At 43.9% G+C, this 17,137-nt stretch overlaps 1 protein-coding gene across 5 annotated transcripts in view; it reads left to right on the top strand.

The window, feature by feature from the left end:
• Positions 1 to 950: 950 nt before the first annotated feature.
• Positions 951 to 17,137, top strand: part of LOC147607764 (Transducin/WD40 repeat-like superfamily protein) — a 143,008-nt gene continuing 126,821 nt past the window's right edge. For 2 of the 5 annotated variants that reach the window (XR_015264549.1, XM_086789577.1), the window contains exons 1-3: positions 951 to 1,510; positions 1,616 to 1,678; positions 13,896 to 13,951. Coding sequence is in view for 4 of the 5 variants with exons in the window: in XM_086789577.1 (XP_086645703.1) it covers positions 1,266 to 1,510; positions 1,616 to 1,678; positions 13,896 to 13,951 (364 nt within the window). In the remaining variant the exon portion in view is untranslated. The remainder of the gene's footprint in view (positions 1,511 to 1,615; positions 1,679 to 13,895; positions 13,952 to 17,137) is intronic. The other 3 variants (XM_086789576.1, XM_086789575.1, XM_086789578.1) reach the window with 3 other exon arrangements.

Genomic DNA, 17,137 nt, shown 5'->3' with positions numbered 1-17,137 from the left:
CCTTGTATCTTCCTTTCTTGCATTCATGTCAATATCCGGTTCTGACACAAACTCTATTTCCAATGCACAAATCTCAGCATTCACAATGCCAGGAATACTAGTAATATCAACATATGACTTTTGAAATATTTTACTTAACTTGGGGAGGGCCCGGCAATCTGTGGACAGTTGCGGAGGCGGTGCAGTCGTGGGTCTCTGAGCGGAAGTTCTACAACGCGACCACTAACACGTGCGTTGTCGGCTAGCAGTGTGGCCTGTACACCCACAGGGGTCCCTTTTCCTACCTTATCTCCCTCTCTATTCGCTCTTACACAGACACACACTCTTATCGTTTTGCATACCTGGAAAGAGAAGTCGTAGCCTGTGTTCGGTCCGGTAGTGACGCCTTGGTCCTTCCCTTCTGCGGACTTGGAAGTTGGGACTCGCACAGTCCGTGACTCCGTTGCAAGAGTGTAACTTGGGCCTTGGCACTGTGGCAGCACAACGAGGCTAGCACTGAAGTGGACTCCGAGGACTCGTGGCAGCACAGGGAGGCTAGAGCCTAGCACTGAGTGAGTGGACTGTAAGCGAGGACTCGAGCGAGCGATAAGATAATGGATTATGGATAAAGCCTAAAGGTGACTCCATAATTTATAGTGTAATTTTATAAACGTTTAGATTCCATAACGATTAAAAATAAACATTTTAAAACATTTAGATTCCATATTACATAACGTTTATTTTTTTATTTATATTAATTTTTATAATATATGTATAGTGTAAAAATATGGTATATAAATTTTTTTTATTTTAACCAATAAAGGTGAAGTACCCTTGACTCTTATAGTTTGAAAGGTATTTTGATTATTCCTTTTTTTACTAAAAGTTATCAAACCTTTTGTAAATTTTTTTTTAAGGTTTTGAATACCTTCATTCGTAGAATAAGAAATTAAAATTTGAAAACCGAAGGTGCAAACTCGGTTTTTTTCGAACACTGTGGACCGACTGTCACAAGAGAGAGAGTGTGTGGGTAAGCATCTGTTCGCCTGTATATATATACTGCAGGACAGACCGCCAGCCGAGGAGAAGCGCCACTCCACCACACGACGATCTCCACACACGGCCACATGTGCGTTTCTCATCCTGCAGGTCTACGCGAATCTGCTCAGCCCACGTCCATCAGGGTGCGCCTGAATGTGTCCAAGATTTCTTTCTTATAAATAATTTTCAAAGAAAGGCACACTAAAGGATTTTCAAAATCGAGCTTTTCGATCCGTAAGAAAACGATGTTGCCGGAAGAGTGGCACAAGGACGCCACTGCTCAAGCTTGTGCTATTGTGGACGACCAGCAACAGAAACAAGAAGAAGAAGCAGAAGGGGGTGATCAAGGCCCTTATCATTACTGGTCCATCATCAACTTTGAAGAAGCACCCCAGAGAATCTACCACTTTCATCACCAGTTCAGACACTCTGCCGCCTGTCGCAATAGCTTAGACCTCGTCAACAACAACTTCCTCAAGGGTGCCAAATGGTCTGATATTCCCACCCTACCCTATTCTACCAGCATAAAATTTTGATCTTTTCCCGGCTCTGGAAAAGCATGCCCTCATATAATCTGACATGATGAAATCGGCAGGTCTCCAGATGGCTCCTGTTTCCTTGTCAACAGCGAGGACAATATCTTGCGGATATTTGACTTGTAAGCCATGAAAAACCATGTGGCAGGCCAGTTTTCAATATGTATGGAGGAGCATGTCTAACTACAGTTTTGTGACCTTTATAAATTCTACCACTTTCTATTTTCTTTCATAAGTAGGTAGCTTTAATTTAATCAAGACTACGTGTCACAACATTTGGGTATATGCAACTTCTTGAGATGGATGGCACTTGCAACATGATATTAGAAAAGTAGGAATGACAATGGAAGACTTGAAACTTGAGAACTTTAAAAGACAAAGTTCATAGATATTGCAAAACCTCAAATTTGCTATTTCTGTTGTTGAAAGGAGAGTAGCTGCACTATAGCCAAACACTTCCTTAGTGCAATATATCTCACCCTCACTATCCAGTTTCAGCTAGTGAGGATGAATATCTAGCTCATGAAGGTAGCGTTGTTGGCTAGTAAGTGTTGGATATCAGTACTTTGCTCTCATATTGTAATGTTCGGGCACTTGCTAGCTCATGTATGCATGATTTCTATTATGAGGAGTAGCCATGGTCAAGTAGCCCGGCACTCGGCACCTCAGTGTCCACATTGGATGTGTGATTCTCTTGGTCGGGTTGAGCACAACCTTGACACACATTTAAACTATTAATGCTCGTAAACAAAGTGAATTGGCACAACACAAAACGAGAGCAATGCTGAAAATTGAAATGGCATTGCAATAGGGCCCAAGGGCCGGTTCTCCTTATAATATGATTGTATTATCAAGAAACTCTACATACAAGCTTCGTGGGGGTAATGCTTGTCAGATTTCCAATGACATTCATGCATATGAAGCTAACTTCAAAGAAGTTGTGTTGTAATAGAGGTTGGTAGCTTAGTTGCAAAAAGGACTTCACTTCCCAGTCCCCTGTAACTTCCCACAAGTAGTTATGTTCCACCGGTAAGTGGAGCATAAGTAGTTATGCTCCATACACAGGCAAGTGTGTGCTAGGCCGAGACATAGGCGACCTTAATGGCCAAGAATGCGGATATAGAGTAGGTTTAGGAAAAATAAGAAACTCTTACTCGAGAATCGGTTGCCATTTGCAGAAACCTTTTCAACTTTAGATTGAAGTAATGATGATAAAATATTTCAAATCACTCCCGGATAAAATTAGTGTTTGCAAATTAGCATTTTAGTTGAATTAGAGTTTTTACAAAATTAGGGTTTTAGCTGAATCAGGGTTTCTACAAAATTAGGCTTTTTAAAATTAGTGTTTTTGTAGAATTTGGAAATACTCTCCCATTTATCTATCGAGATGTGAAGAGGATGTAATATACCTCTAGCCCTAAGGCGTTCAACCTTATTCACTTGATATTGACGACACTTTATTGAATAGTCCTGGACATACACAACGTCCATTTTGCCAAGTCATAGGTTCATTGGACTTCTGGATGACTTGTCGTAGGAGCATCATGACATTCATACAAGACCCTACGACACATTGGGTGGTCTATTGCTGCTCCTCCCTTGATAGCCTCGCCCCGACTTTACTCTATGGTCTCGACTAAACCTCCATGTGATGGTTCTCACTAGGGTGGAACATTTTCTCGGAGAGTTGCATCGGTGCAATCAAGATCCATCTCCTATCATAGTGGATGAACCAATTCTTGAGGATGAATAACTAGTTCTTACTAGAACCAATCCGGTACTCCAAACGTAGATTTAAATCCACAACAAAGCAACCAATGAAGAGAAGGAAATAAATAAATACTACATAGCGTTGAGGCGGGAAGGGGTCGAGTCCCCTTTCAGAATAATATTTTATTGCAGAGTGTTACAAATATGAGAGATGAGGGTGTTTTTCAACACTTGATTTCCAAGACTATCACAAGCTTGTAGCCAAGGAACTTCACTGGCAGATAAGAAAAATCCTCCATTGTCTCATCCCCAGACCATGGGTAGCCACAAACAATCTTAGGAGACAAAAAAAACTATATATTTGTTCACTTCTGCATCTCCAAATACAGGTTCTTGGTTCAATCTCATATGAGGCCATATGTGTAAGAAAAGTAATCACTGCTATTGATGACCAGCTTGCTGTATGGCGTGTTATACCCTGTGTAGTCACACGTGTGTATGTACTGCTGCTTTTTAGATTCTTGGGAATGTGTCCAAGGCTACTGTAATCAAGTGTGAGCTTGGGATTCCTAACTTTCCTCTCATAAGCCACATGCAAGCTAAACGAGAAATGCGGAAAGGCGGACATTGTGTGGTGATCTATGTTCAAACCACCTTGATAGTTTCTAGTGCTTCTGAGAGGTACCAAGCCTTACATGACCAGCTCCAAAAGATTTTCCTTTGGAACAATCTCTCTCGCTCCCAAGCTCCCCCCATCTAGACTGGAGAATCGCATGATAGATCTCCTTCCAAGCTCAGAACCACCGAGCAAGTTTTTGAATCGCTTGAGCAAAGCTATGGAATCGGAGTTGGACCGCCAACTCCACAAATTTTTGCAAGCAGGTTTCATACGTTCAAGTGTCTCCTTTTGCAGTACTAATTTTTTTTGTTTTAAGAAAAAAGATAGATCTTCTAGACTTTGTGTGGATAATCATGCTGTGAATAAGCTGACAGTTAAGAGTAAGTTCCCGATGCCTTTGATTGATTATATCTTAGAGAGACTAAATGGAGCCAAAGTGTTTTCAAAGCTTGATGTGAAAGGTGGATATCATCAGGTACGGATTGCTGATGTAACATGCAACGGAATTATGCGTAATGGTGAGGAAGCAAGCTGAACAAATCTGGCTTGGAGTAGCTAAGATAGCTGTTTTTCTAGCTCGCCCTCTAAAGTCTTGGAAAGACGATAGGGGAACCTACTAGGAGGTTCTGATCCAGGGACCAAATCGATATGATGGTCCTCAGGACATACTGGGGGAGATTGGGCAGGAGATTGTCCCTAAGCATAATGTCGTGATGTCTAGACAGGAGGTCTGCTAACTGTGGGACTGGGGATGAAGATGAGATGGCCGCTATCGAAGAGGTAGAGGCTATCTGAGCATGAACATAAATTAATGCTCCTTCTGCTCCCTTGCGGATAGCTCATTGGGCCTGGAGATGAGAAATCAATGGGATGCCAAGAATGCTTCTATCCCCACGAATCATACGGGCTCAAGAAAACCTTTATATATAGTAAAAATGTCCTCCCCCCAATCGAGAATAGGCTCATACTGACGAAACCACTGGATTCCTAAGATCATGTCACACCCCAAACGAGGCGAGATAATGAAATTTCGTTGGAATGAGGCCTTTTGAACTACAAAGGCAAATTGTTGTGCCTTTTGACATATGTGGGTGTGGAGACGAGGTGAACCCGTCCACATCCAAATGATATGGCACTAATGTACAACTTATTTTGTTAGCTAATTGGGGAGAGATGGCAACCTCAGAATTGCCCATGTCAAATAGGACTACAAATTGGCGGCCCTTGGCAGAGCCATACGCTCGGATGAGGCTTTTCTGTGTAGCATCACTCTCACCCTCATGTGTAGCATCAAATGCCGTGGATGGCATAGGATGCATAGAAGGTAATAGCTGAACTGGAAGGGCTGTAGCAAAACGATGAGAATATGAATGCTAAAAACTGTGTAGATGCTGAAAACGCAAGCTACTGCAGATTGATGCTGCGTTTTGTTGATGATATGTTGAATGCTCAAGCGTTAATGCTCCTTGTGCTGAAGGATCAAACGCTTGAAGGCTGAATGATATGAATGAATGAGGGGATGAGCAAGTGATGCTATTTATATGCTCTTCATGAGTCGGTCGGCTATTTGAAAGCTGGCCAATTGCTTCATGTCCTGCATTAAATAAATAACGGTGATAATACTGAGGAAAAATGCCAAATAAATAATATAAAATATGGAAAAAAATACTGGACAATAATCTGAGGCTTTTGCAATGGTCTAGGAGGTCTAAATGCACATGGGATGAATGCCGTGCAAAATGCAAACATGTCCTGATGTAAACCCTAAGGCTTCTATGACTTCTATATGCATGAATGATTCTCTCCAAGTGGGTTAAGGGACTTCGACTAATTGACTGACTCTCTAAGGCTGAGGAATGACCTACGTAGCACGTGCCTAACATATCTTGCATTGAGGATTACAATGGGGTCACGACGCACGACAAATATCAAATCCTAAAGGGTTCTACTGTTGTACAATGTTGCATTGATGATGAGCCATCTTGTCACCATGTACTACAGTGCAGAGTGCATGTGATAGTTGATTGGGGGCATCCCCAAGATAGTGTTCTGCAATGAATGAGATCACTATGAGTTTGTGCTCATGCCCTTCCGATTGACAAATGCCTTGGCGACATTTAACCTCATGATTGAGGAACTTTATTGGAAAGTGTGCCTTCATTTCCTTGGATGACATACTTGCTATAGTAGAGGAACATGACATTGATGCGAAAAAAGTGATGAAGTTGCTGGAAAGTAATGAGCTTCATGTCAATGAAAAGAAATCAGAGTTCTATTTGTTTGAGGTTCATTACCTTGGATATATTGTTAGTGCCGATGGCATGCGATTAGATTCCGACAAAGTGGCAAAAATCTTGAATTGGGAGATTCTACAAACAACATATGATGTACGGTCGTTTGTGGAAATTTGCTAGGCATATTTCCCGCACATTGACAAGTTTTTCGACCTCACGGCAACTCTCACAGACCTACTGTAGGTTGTCAAGACTCAGTGTGTGGAACACTTGTGCCTATGTGCTAGTGTTTTCGAGAGATAGAAAGTAAGAGTAGTGTGGCAGAACCACACATACAAGTTTACACACAAGAGTCCTAAACTAGTGGTCTGTGTAGTATTATGTACAAGAAGTAATACAACTGAAATTCAAGTACAAGATGTGGCTGAGAATGAAGACGTCAAATCACAACCCTGTGACCTACTGTTCACTTCTGGCTAGTGCTTTGCCTACAAAAAAATGCTCTGTGAAGTCCAATATTGAGGAAAGCAGATGAATATGATGATTTGGCTACCCATGTATATATATGCATCAATGCTTCTAGTTGGCTAGTTATAAAGGTGTTGGCTTGTTTTTATGCATCACGACTGCGTCATGTGAGCTCATGACTACACAAGTGTTGGGGCTGATTGCTTCTATGCCTAGCGGCCTTTTCACGTGTGGCCTTTCTGCCACTTCTTGTCCTTTTGCTATTGACCAAAGGCCATTGCTTGCTGCCCATAGGTTGGCTGCTTGTTGTACAAAAACCACATGCATGGTATAGGTAGGCGAGGTGTACTACACATAGGCAGCGCATCCACACGACTCCGCATGGATAGTCATATAAAAACACGTTTCGTCGTTTCGAAACCTATGAAACGTTTCAAAGCAAAATGTTTCTAAAAAACCTTGAAACCTCTTGGCCAGTGAAGTTTTGAAAAAAATAAATAAAAATTTTAAACATTTTTTTGTTTGTTTGGGTTTTTTTTTTTCCTTGAGTAGATTCTTTTGTAGTAGCAAGTTGAGTGCCCATGGGCCTTCTCCTTCTCCTCCTCTTCCTCTCCCTCCTCGCCCTCTTCTTCTTCTTCCCCCTTCTTCCACTTCCTCCCCTTTTTCTTTCTTAGTTTTCTCTTTCTCCTCTTCCTCTTTTCTTTTTCACCTATTCTTCAACATCTCTTTTTCTTCCTAATTCCACTCCCTATCTTCTTCGTCTCCTTAATCTCATAATTACAATTCCACATTCTACAATTCCTAGCTGCAACAAAAATAACAATACCTTGAATGTGTGGGATAACACCATATTCTAGTGGTTTCTGAAAAAGATATATATATGAGTATATAACATGCACGTTCCTAAAAGGTGAATTCGGGCATGTTCCTAGATTCATCTAGGTATATAATTCAGCCATATTAGTGGACATGCAGTTTTCGTTCGAGTTGCGGCCAGTTGATATTGTGCTTATTCTTTCTATCTTTAGCGGTGCATTTGCCTTATCAACTACTTATTTGCCGTACTAATTCTTTCTATTTGCTACTTCCCTTAGTGCTAGGCTTCATTATGGCTGAGTCTGCCCCCGGAGGTTTGACAGAAACTTAGTACGAAGGGCTTTGTGTGAATATATGCTCTTATGTGTGTGTGTGCGTGGAGTGCGTGTGTGAGAGCATATCTTGATACAGAGTTCTACACCCACTATTGGGCACTGATGACTTGCCATGATCGAGGCCTTGAAACATTGGAAACATTTTCCATATGGGTGCAACTTTGAGGTTCGCACTGATCATCAAACATTGCGTTGGCTTCTGACGATTCCAGGTGTGCAATGGTATGATCGATAGCACTGCTATGGAGTGAGATCTTCCAGAAATTTGGTGGCATGATCGAATACCTTCTAGGCAAGGGCAATCTAGTGGCCCATCGGATGCATTGAGCAGGAAAGGAACCAAGATCAGATCTTGGGAGAAGCAAACTGCTCCTCACTGGAAACCTCAAAAGAAAGAGTCAATCTGCTCCAACTCTGTACCAAGAGTAGCCAAATGCTGTACAAAAGCATCCTCTCAAAAGGTCGGCATCGCAAGATGTAAAGACTCAGTAGAAAAGATGGGGTCCATCTGCTTAAACTCCATACCATGAGTTGCCGAATGCTATACATAAGTACACGGCACTGAGGTGGGCATCGCAAGATGTAAGGACTCCACATCCCCCTCTAAAAACTGATGTCGTCAGACTGGTACAAGCCCAACTTGATTCTGATCCAAATCCAAAAAACTCTGGACGGTTAGCAACCACAGATCCGAAGCATCCCACCAGGTCCAAAAAACCATCCGTCGAAACAACAAACCTGTAGAACTGGCAGGGGGAGGGGCATCCTGAGAAGCATCACAAAGAGAAGCAAAGGTAGACTCCTCACAATGAGGAAGGGAAGCAGGAATATAAATTGCAGTGGTAACAAAGTCCTCAAAATCATCATTGATAGCAGAAGACTGTTCCATAAGTAGAATCAGATCCCAAGAATCAACAATAAATAAATGATCCATGTGAAAGGATCACACCTCAAGGGCAAAACACCCTTCTTGTCCTGCAAACATTGCAAAGAACACAGGCTCGGATAAAATAAACTCTGCTCAGGATCTCTAAAAAGATCACTGCTCTCCTCCAAAATTTGTAAACTCCTGTCACAGAAGAAAGTCTCCACAGAAACAAAACAGGTCTTGAAATTGATCCTCAAGCGAAGTAGCTCGAGATGGGCCCCCTCTGAGTGTAGAAAACTCCCGTGGGAAGCAAAAAGCGCAGCCAAAACACTGCTATCGAGCAAAAAATAGCACTCCACTGCCAACAGAAGGCAAGGAACATGAAGAAATCGGGAAACCGTGTAGGCCACGAACTAAACACAGTTATAGATGCTCCAAAATCAGCAAAACGCTGACTGAAATCAGAAATTCAGAATCCTCCTCAAGTACCAAACTACCTCCAAAGCCACAATCCAAACAAGAAACCCCCTTTGCAAGTGATCTGTGTCCACTGGAGAAGAAAACTATGAGGATAAACGCTGAAGAGAAGGTACACCACGAACAGCAAGGAACTTTGCTTGACTACGAATTCCCACACAAGTGTCCAGTGAACTCCAAGAATAGATGTGATGAGATGCTAGACACACTGCGCCCATAATCCCCAACAGTGGATTAAAAACACATCACGTCCAAAAAGCCTCAAACAATGAACTCAGAACAGATCCAATTCATAATCTCTGCTACACCAAAGATAACCATGTCTTGCGAGATGTCTAATGCTTGGAACTCTGAATCACGGTTCCCATGCACCAGTAAGTGGAGCTGCAATCAGCCGCTTCTCTTGTCCACAAGCCTCCTCTGGCTAGAAGCACATGGGGGGAACTGCATGTATACTAGAGAAGTACACCATCTGGGTCCTTCGGAGCCGAAAGCATCCTGGGAGCCCTAGATGTGTTACTAGAGGAATCTGTATCAATGTCGTTCGTCGTGTCTTTGCCCTTTTTCTGGGATGTAGACTTGCCTTTGGACTTGTCCTTCTTCTTGGACAAATCCTTGCATAGATGTGCTCTCTTTCCACAAGTGAAGCAGTGACTCTGACCTTTCTTTTGAACTGAAGTAAGTGCTTGATCAGAATTGTTAAGAGACACCTTTTTCTTGCCGTGAGAAACGAGGATGGACTCTTCCTCCAATAGTAGGGAGCTAAGATCATTTAAATCCAACTGAGTGGTTGATTCTTGGCCTTCATGAGCAACGACTGCATAGAACTGCATGTAGGAAATAACAAACCGTAGAGTTGCCCTTGCAAGGTAACTGTCCTAATTGACGAATCTCGAGCAAAGAGATCCTCCAATTTAGACCATACCTGATGAGCACTGGTGAGAGTTTGCATGGTCGTTGAGACCTCTTGTGTGATGGTCCACACAAGCACTGAATGCGCCTTCGAATCGCAATTCTCCCAGTCTTGTAATTCCACAAGGAATTCATCCTCTTGATCCTGAGTCCACCTGAATTCCACAAGGAATTCATCCTCTTGATCCTGAGTCCACCTGAATTCCACAAGGAATTCATCCTAAGCACTGAATGCGCCTTCGAATCGCAATTCTCCCAGTCTTGTAATTCCACAAGGAATTCATCCTCTTGATCCTGAGTCCACCTCCTAGAGTTCTGAGGACTGTTGGGCTTCTTCTCACTGCCCTGAACAATATCACACAAACCCTTGTGGATGAACTAGATCCGTATTCGCAGCTTCCAACGAGCATAGTTGGGTCCATTCAACTTGTCATTTTTGTTCGTAAGGGGGGAGCCATATCCACAGCAACAAAAAAACACAAATCTTAGCACTCCAAAACTCCTCTCAAGTGCTTTCCAATGAAGTCGGGCTCCAGAACCAATCAGTCCCCTCTCAAATCTGAGAGAGAAAGAGGCTGGAGAGCAGCAACAGTCCTAGTATCACCGGGAACCCCCTATGGAAGGGTAGGGACTCGTGGAGGAAGAAGATGTAAAGCCACTTGTTTGGCAACACCATATGCAAGAAAACTCACCAGCAATTGATGCCAGAGCAGAAAACGCAGCCACAACTCCTCAACTAGCTTCTGTGGAACAAAATGCAGCCAGTAAGAGCTGGCCGACAGCAAGAGGGTGGCTGGACCAGAAAACGCAGCAGGGTATACAGAAAACGCAGCAACTGTAATCACTGATTAGCAGCCGGGAGAAGCTTCGGAAGAAAACGCAAGGCATAGATTAAGAACCGGCGAGTAGATTGCAGAGTGTTGGGGCAGCTTGAACCTAAGCGAATGATACCATGTTGGAGAATGCATAGGCGGAAATAAAACTGAACAAGAGAGAGAGTAGAGAGAGCTTGTGGACAAGATCACCTTTTATAATAGCAATCAGCTTTACAAGCAATATCTAGCAAGAGATGTTGAAAAATGTGCACGGGATTGGATGAATGAAGTGAATAATGGGGGGTTCCTTATATAGTGAAGGAATGACCTGGGCGACTGCTCTAGAACAGGCCGACCAGCTCACGACTTATAAAACAAGGAGAAAATACATAAATGCCCAATAAATAGGCACAACAGCCCAAATACACCGAGATGCACTAATTCTAACAATACCTAGTGGGTGTGTCTACTAGCACGAAGCAAGGAAGGATAGCCTCTGAAGACGTAAGCGTTGCGAGATTAGAGCGGGAAGCCTTACTACTTTTTTTGGGGTTTGCAAACTGTGTGACCGGAGGTCAAGGTTTGTGAGTGCTCTTAGCCTTATGGGCATGTGGGGGGTGGTGACTGGTGGTCACATGCTTGTGAGTTGTCATCTGGCCTGCACGAAGCAACGCTAGACAGCCTGTGTAGATGGTAGCCTCTGAAGACGTTGTAAGCGTTGCGAGATTAGAGCGGGAAGCCTTACTACTTTGGGTTTGCAAACTGTTTGACTGGAGGTCTCAGGTTTGTGAGTGCTCTTAGCCTTATGGGCACATGGGGGGTGGTGACTGGTGGTCACATGCTTGTGAGTTGTCATCTGGCTTGCACGAAGCAACGCTAGACAGCCTGTGTAGATGTTAGATGCATTGAAAGGTGATGGTGGAATGCCAGACACCATTTGTGGGCATGTGTGCAGTGTGGCTGGTGGCCAATCTGTTCGTTTGTGCTCATGACCTCTTGGACATGCAAAGTGCGTGGCAGAATCCTACATGTTTGTGAGTGTCTTTTGGCTTGGTGATTACCTTATTTGGGCCTCATGGACATTCAAGTAGTGTGGCTGGATGCTACATGTTTGTGAGTGTCTTTTGGCCTGGTGATGACCAGTGATCATTGGAACCTATAGCTGGTAGCTATAGCTATGGTTCACTACGACTGGTTGTCATATGTGAGTGATCATAGAGGCTTTTGGGCAGTAGTCCACCAGCTATGGATTAGGCTAAGAGATGGCTCTCGACCATAGACCACTCATTGTGGTGGGCCGAGAAATGGCTTGGTTGTAGACCACTGACTAAGGTTTAAACCAAGATATGGCTTGATTGTGGTTTGCTATGCATGACAATCAAGTTGAGATTTGGACTCCTTGATCATAGAGTCGCGGGTTGTGGCTAGATTAGGAGATAGCTTGATCGTGGTTTCGCTGGATGAGAGTGGCTTGTCTATTGTAGGACATGGACTTCTCTCAGTTGTGGACAATTGATTAGGAGCCAGGGCATGTCACAAATCTCCTAATTGATATCGTTTGTATGCATGTTTATCTTGGATTGAGTTTTCAGGGACGGTGTCCTTGAGACTTTTGGCATGGGCATGTGTATGGATCATATGGGTGGTGCCCATATGGAGTCCAAAGACATGACATGATGATTCAGACATGTGTATGGATTATATGGGTGGTGCCCATATGGAGTCCAATGACATGACAAGACTCGGTGAGAGTGGTGACTCTTTTGGGTGTCTCAGGATCTATGGGTGGTGCCTGTATGGATACTGGCCTGTACATGTGGATATATGTTGTACAAGATGAAAGATAGGGGTTTTCTGAAACATTGATTGCATGTGTACATACTACATCATAACAAGGCTGGATAAGTTATAAGCTGTTCACACAAGTTGGACCGGAATTTTAAAATACGCGGACACTTGAGGACTGGGCGCCTTGTCCCTCCCTGATTATGCATGTGTGGCCACCTGACAGCTCATTTTTGCATGTGGAGATGTTTTTGGAATGTGGAGGGCAGATATAGCGTAGCTATTCTTAGAGGAGGCTTGTTTTGCGTTGGGCACTAGCAGATTGGGGGATGTTTTTGCTGGTCAACATCAACTATGGGCGCATCTCGGCTGGCCGACCTGGTTTTGAGTCTCTCTGCTGGTCAGCATTTTTACAGGTGGTTTTGGAGCTGTTGAAGCTATTTTACATCAGTTTTTCTTAATTTTTGAGCTTTCGAAGCCGATTCTGACCTATACGAACATCCGTATGGACGGTATGATGGACATCTGTACAGACGGTATGGACACGTGCGTAGGCTGCGTATGTAGTGTGCTGGCTTGGATGTGAACACGCGAAGAATCCTCCACCGGATGTGCTGCATCTTTGGGCAATCCCAAAGAAAGTAATGCCTCGTCTCCTCTAGAATGCTTGCAAGTAGCGACTCGACCTGCAATGACCAACCGCATGCCCACTGCAAGGCTCCTCTAAGGTAGTAACCAAAGGAAGAGGGTGCTCTTCCAAGGGCAGAAGCTCTCCCAAAGCTGATGCCAAAAAGTTGCGAGGAATAAGGGAGAGAGATTCTGGGCCCCCAAGTGGGCAGTTGTAGGGGGTGTGCCATTGATCTCTTATGGACGCGGTCGCCTAGTGTGCCTGAATACTGGAAGAAGGGGAGGCCTGGGGCTCGTGGGTGTGCCATTGATCTCTTGTGAATACGGTTGCCTAGTGTGCCCGAATACTGGAAGAAGGGGTTGCCTGGGGTTCCCTTCAATGCCTGGGGTTCCCTTCAATGCCACTCTGTTGGGTACCATTGTAGCCACGTTAAGGGGGCAGTTGCCCCATAGCCACAGATGCCATGAGGGGTTGTTTGCAACCTTGAGAGGGGAGTGGTCGATGTGCCATTTGCGACTGTGGAAGTGATCACAATTGGTTATGTACAATTGCTATACATTAGTTGAGTGTGTAAATTTTTGTTGTTGCTTCTTTTTTTTGCATAAACCCTGCTTGAAGGATTTAGTAGGAAAGTATACTTCAACGTTTCATGGGTGTACCCTTTTTCTGCAGACCGAGTGATTCAAGTTGGTATTCTTTTGCACAGGATGGCTCCTCCATAGGAGATGGTAAGTTGCTGTTATCATTTGGCTTACTGTAGTTGTATCTTTCTGCACGAGAGCCAATACATTTTCTGATTTTTTCTTTGAGAGTGTTGACCATATATGCTTTATTTTCCAAATGTATTGTCATCATTAGTTTTGGCCTTTTTCATTTCAGGCACTTAATATTTTTGTTTGCAAATGCTCAACGTGAAGTTGACATCAAAAAGTGAGTGTAGTGCATAGCAATAGGAAACGCCTGTTTCCTAGCCAAAAATGTGGAAACTCCATTTCTTTGGAGTCGCCTTTTCAGCTTTCCCGTTTCCTAATCTCCTCTCAAGTTTTTCCTGATTTTTAAGTTTTTATTTCTCCCAAACTTCCTTGCTATCTCCTCGAAACTATGATTCACCCCATGTTTATCCTCTATTTCTCTCAACTTTCCCTCATTTTTTGTAAAATCTTCAAAATTTACCTTTCATGCATACTGTCTAATGTTAAAAACTTGCCGTTTCCTAGCTGTTCCATTTCCATTGGATAGAGACCGTCGCATAGACATCAGCCATTTCCGTTTCGTTTCTGTTTCATGCAACTATGGCGTAGGGGGTTGAGTCAAGATCCACTTAGAATGATGGAGGGACTGATTGGCTCTAGCTTATGGTGGGAGGTTTATGAGTCCCTACCAGCGATACAAGTTATTATTGTAGTCTCTTTACCATATGCTTGCAAAGGGTAGTCTTGGGGTGGATGTAATTGGACCATGAATTGATGGCTTGCGATTCAACTAATAAGATGGGTAGTCTGTAGCCCTAAGCGTGTTTGAATGGTACATTTAGGGTATATAACTGCATCCTGCCCTTATAGAGCTTTCATTGATTGTGATAGGCCTTGGTTTTCAAAAACATGACCTAAGGCTTATCTTTTTGGCATATCTATTCAAGTGTTTCTTCTAGGTAATTATCATTCAATCTATTAGGCTTTAGCATAATATGTGTACTTGTAGTTTTAGTATACATTTGGAGTTTGAGGCTAGAAGGTAGCCAATTCCGGCATGCTAATGTACAATATATTACAGGGAATGTCAAAGCCAAGAAGCATGCATGAAAAGTGGGCGGTTATGCTTGAAAAGATAAACTTCGTGTCTGGTGTTCCGCTAGTATAACTGAAGAAGGGCATGCTTTTCATGGGGTTAAAAGCATCCCTCCACTCCTACTCACTGCAAGTATCTGATAAGGACACCCATTGTAACGTACCCATCTTCACTAATAAAGAAATGTCCATGTAATTATGAGATTTTATGGTATAAATATCAATGATTTGATTATTTGAGTCATTTCTACTTAGAATCTTCAAATTCTGAGTCCAAATTTGGAATCTGCGCGCGATTTTACCCTAATATAGGATTTTACAGCATCCAAAACGGACACCGGATCAAGCCTATACGCTAATTTCAATCATTTTAGTTATAAAACAGCGACCTTTAAACCTTAATAAATGCATGACCGCACGTCCGTTTGACGAACGGTCTGAACCCCTGCGACCAGGAGAACCTCCCGGACAAAAAAATTTTTCGCCCCCCGGGGCGGTCCGGCACGCAAATCGAGGCGGGCGCCCCAAATTTGGGTACCCCGCCCCAAAAATTGGTCCGTACACACTTACTAGGGCGCCCGTACAATGGCCGCCCAAGAACCAAAGGACAGCCGCCCACTGTTTGGTCCACGCATACCCTTGGGCGGATACCCAGACCGGATAAGGTACATGCGTACCACTCCTTTCCCAGACAACCGACACCGTACCTTTCCGGTAGACCCATGCAGGCCACTGATCCATAGCCTTTGAAGGTACACCGTCCTTTCGTCCCTGCTTTGCGCAGCGCCCGCATCCTCACCCCTCAGCTATATAAACCCCCGGGGTGCTCCTCAGTCGGCACGCACTTCTGTGTAGCGTATGCCCTGTTGTGCCGCCGTCCGTACCGCCGTAGCGTACTTGCTGCAAGTACAGCCGCCCTTGCAGCCACCCCTCTCACACCCCCCTCATTTGGCTCTTTTCAGACAAGCCAATTTTCCTCCATCCTCCTCTTGCCATGGGCCAGTGTCCTTAACTCTTCTCCCCCCCCCCCCCGTGTGAATAGACTTACAGAGAGGCTTGCAGCCACCCCTCCCAGCCCTCTCCACGTTTTTGCCTTTGGCCTTAAGGACATCTCACAATCCCCCCCCCCCATTTGCGTAGACTTTAGTAAGGGATTTTTGGCTCAAGCGAGGGTTCGTGCGCCATTTTTTTTTGCTCATACGGTGAGCAAACGAGCTCGGAATTCAGATCCGACTGAAGCGTTTCGATCGCAGCAGCGAGCTCTACAAGGCGACGCCTAAGATGGCCTCATCCCGGAGACGACAAAATATTGTCTCAAGAGGCGCACGTAACAATGAGATGGGGGAAGATGCGCCCAACGCGGCTCCAATCCGCCCTTTTCAAGCCCCTCAAGGAAACGGTGGCCAGGTTAGCTTGGTTAATTTTCAAAAGAAGGGATTTTTTCTTAAATTAGTATTAATGAATGGTGTCTTTTTCTCTTAAAATGACGACATAAAAATTATATGAAATTATGAATTATGTGATGTTGTTTTCGATAAATTGCGTTGAAATTGCTATCTTCATGAATTGTGAATGCTATACTTAGAAAATTGCATTGAAGTTGTTATCTTTGGAATTCAAGATTTTTTTTGGCTTCAACGCTAACTCCGTTCCGTGCTTGTGTAGCCGGGCGGCGTCGTTAGCAAAGCCCGGTAATGGTCCAAGGTATCCCTCATACCTTTGGAAGAATAAGGATCGCCGATTGAGGCGAGAGATTATGAGGCTGCCTAGTTCTGAGGGCCCAGACTAGTGCGGTAAATAAGCCCACCCTAGTGTGCAGACATCCCTCTGAGGGGCGGGAGGATCGAGCGATGGAGCCTGAGAGGGCGACAGGCCGGCTTGAGTCCTCGCCAGCGGCCGACGATGAGGTGTATGGTCCCGTAGGGTATTGCCCAGCATGTAGAGGCTGGAAGGCCGAATTCTAGATCATCGGCAGAATAAGAATAAGAGAGCCGGATTGGCTTGTATGGAAATGGATTCATGTATAAACTTTTTATATAATTGCATCTTGTCTTTGGTATGATTGTATTGTGTAAGAAGGCTGTTATAACGAACCTTGTGAAGAAGGGCCCTAATTAAGGAATATGC

This window comes from Cibotium barometz, chromosome 54 (assembly GCF_041138505.1).
Source record: "Cibotium barometz isolate CiBa-2024 chromosome 54, ASM4113850v1, whole genome shotgun sequence".
NCBI lineage: Eukaryota > Viridiplantae > Streptophyta > Polypodiopsida > Cyatheales > Cibotiaceae > Cibotium > Cibotium barometz.
Note: the sequence above shows the minus strand (reverse complement) of the source record. Positions and strands in the feature narration are given on the sequence as shown.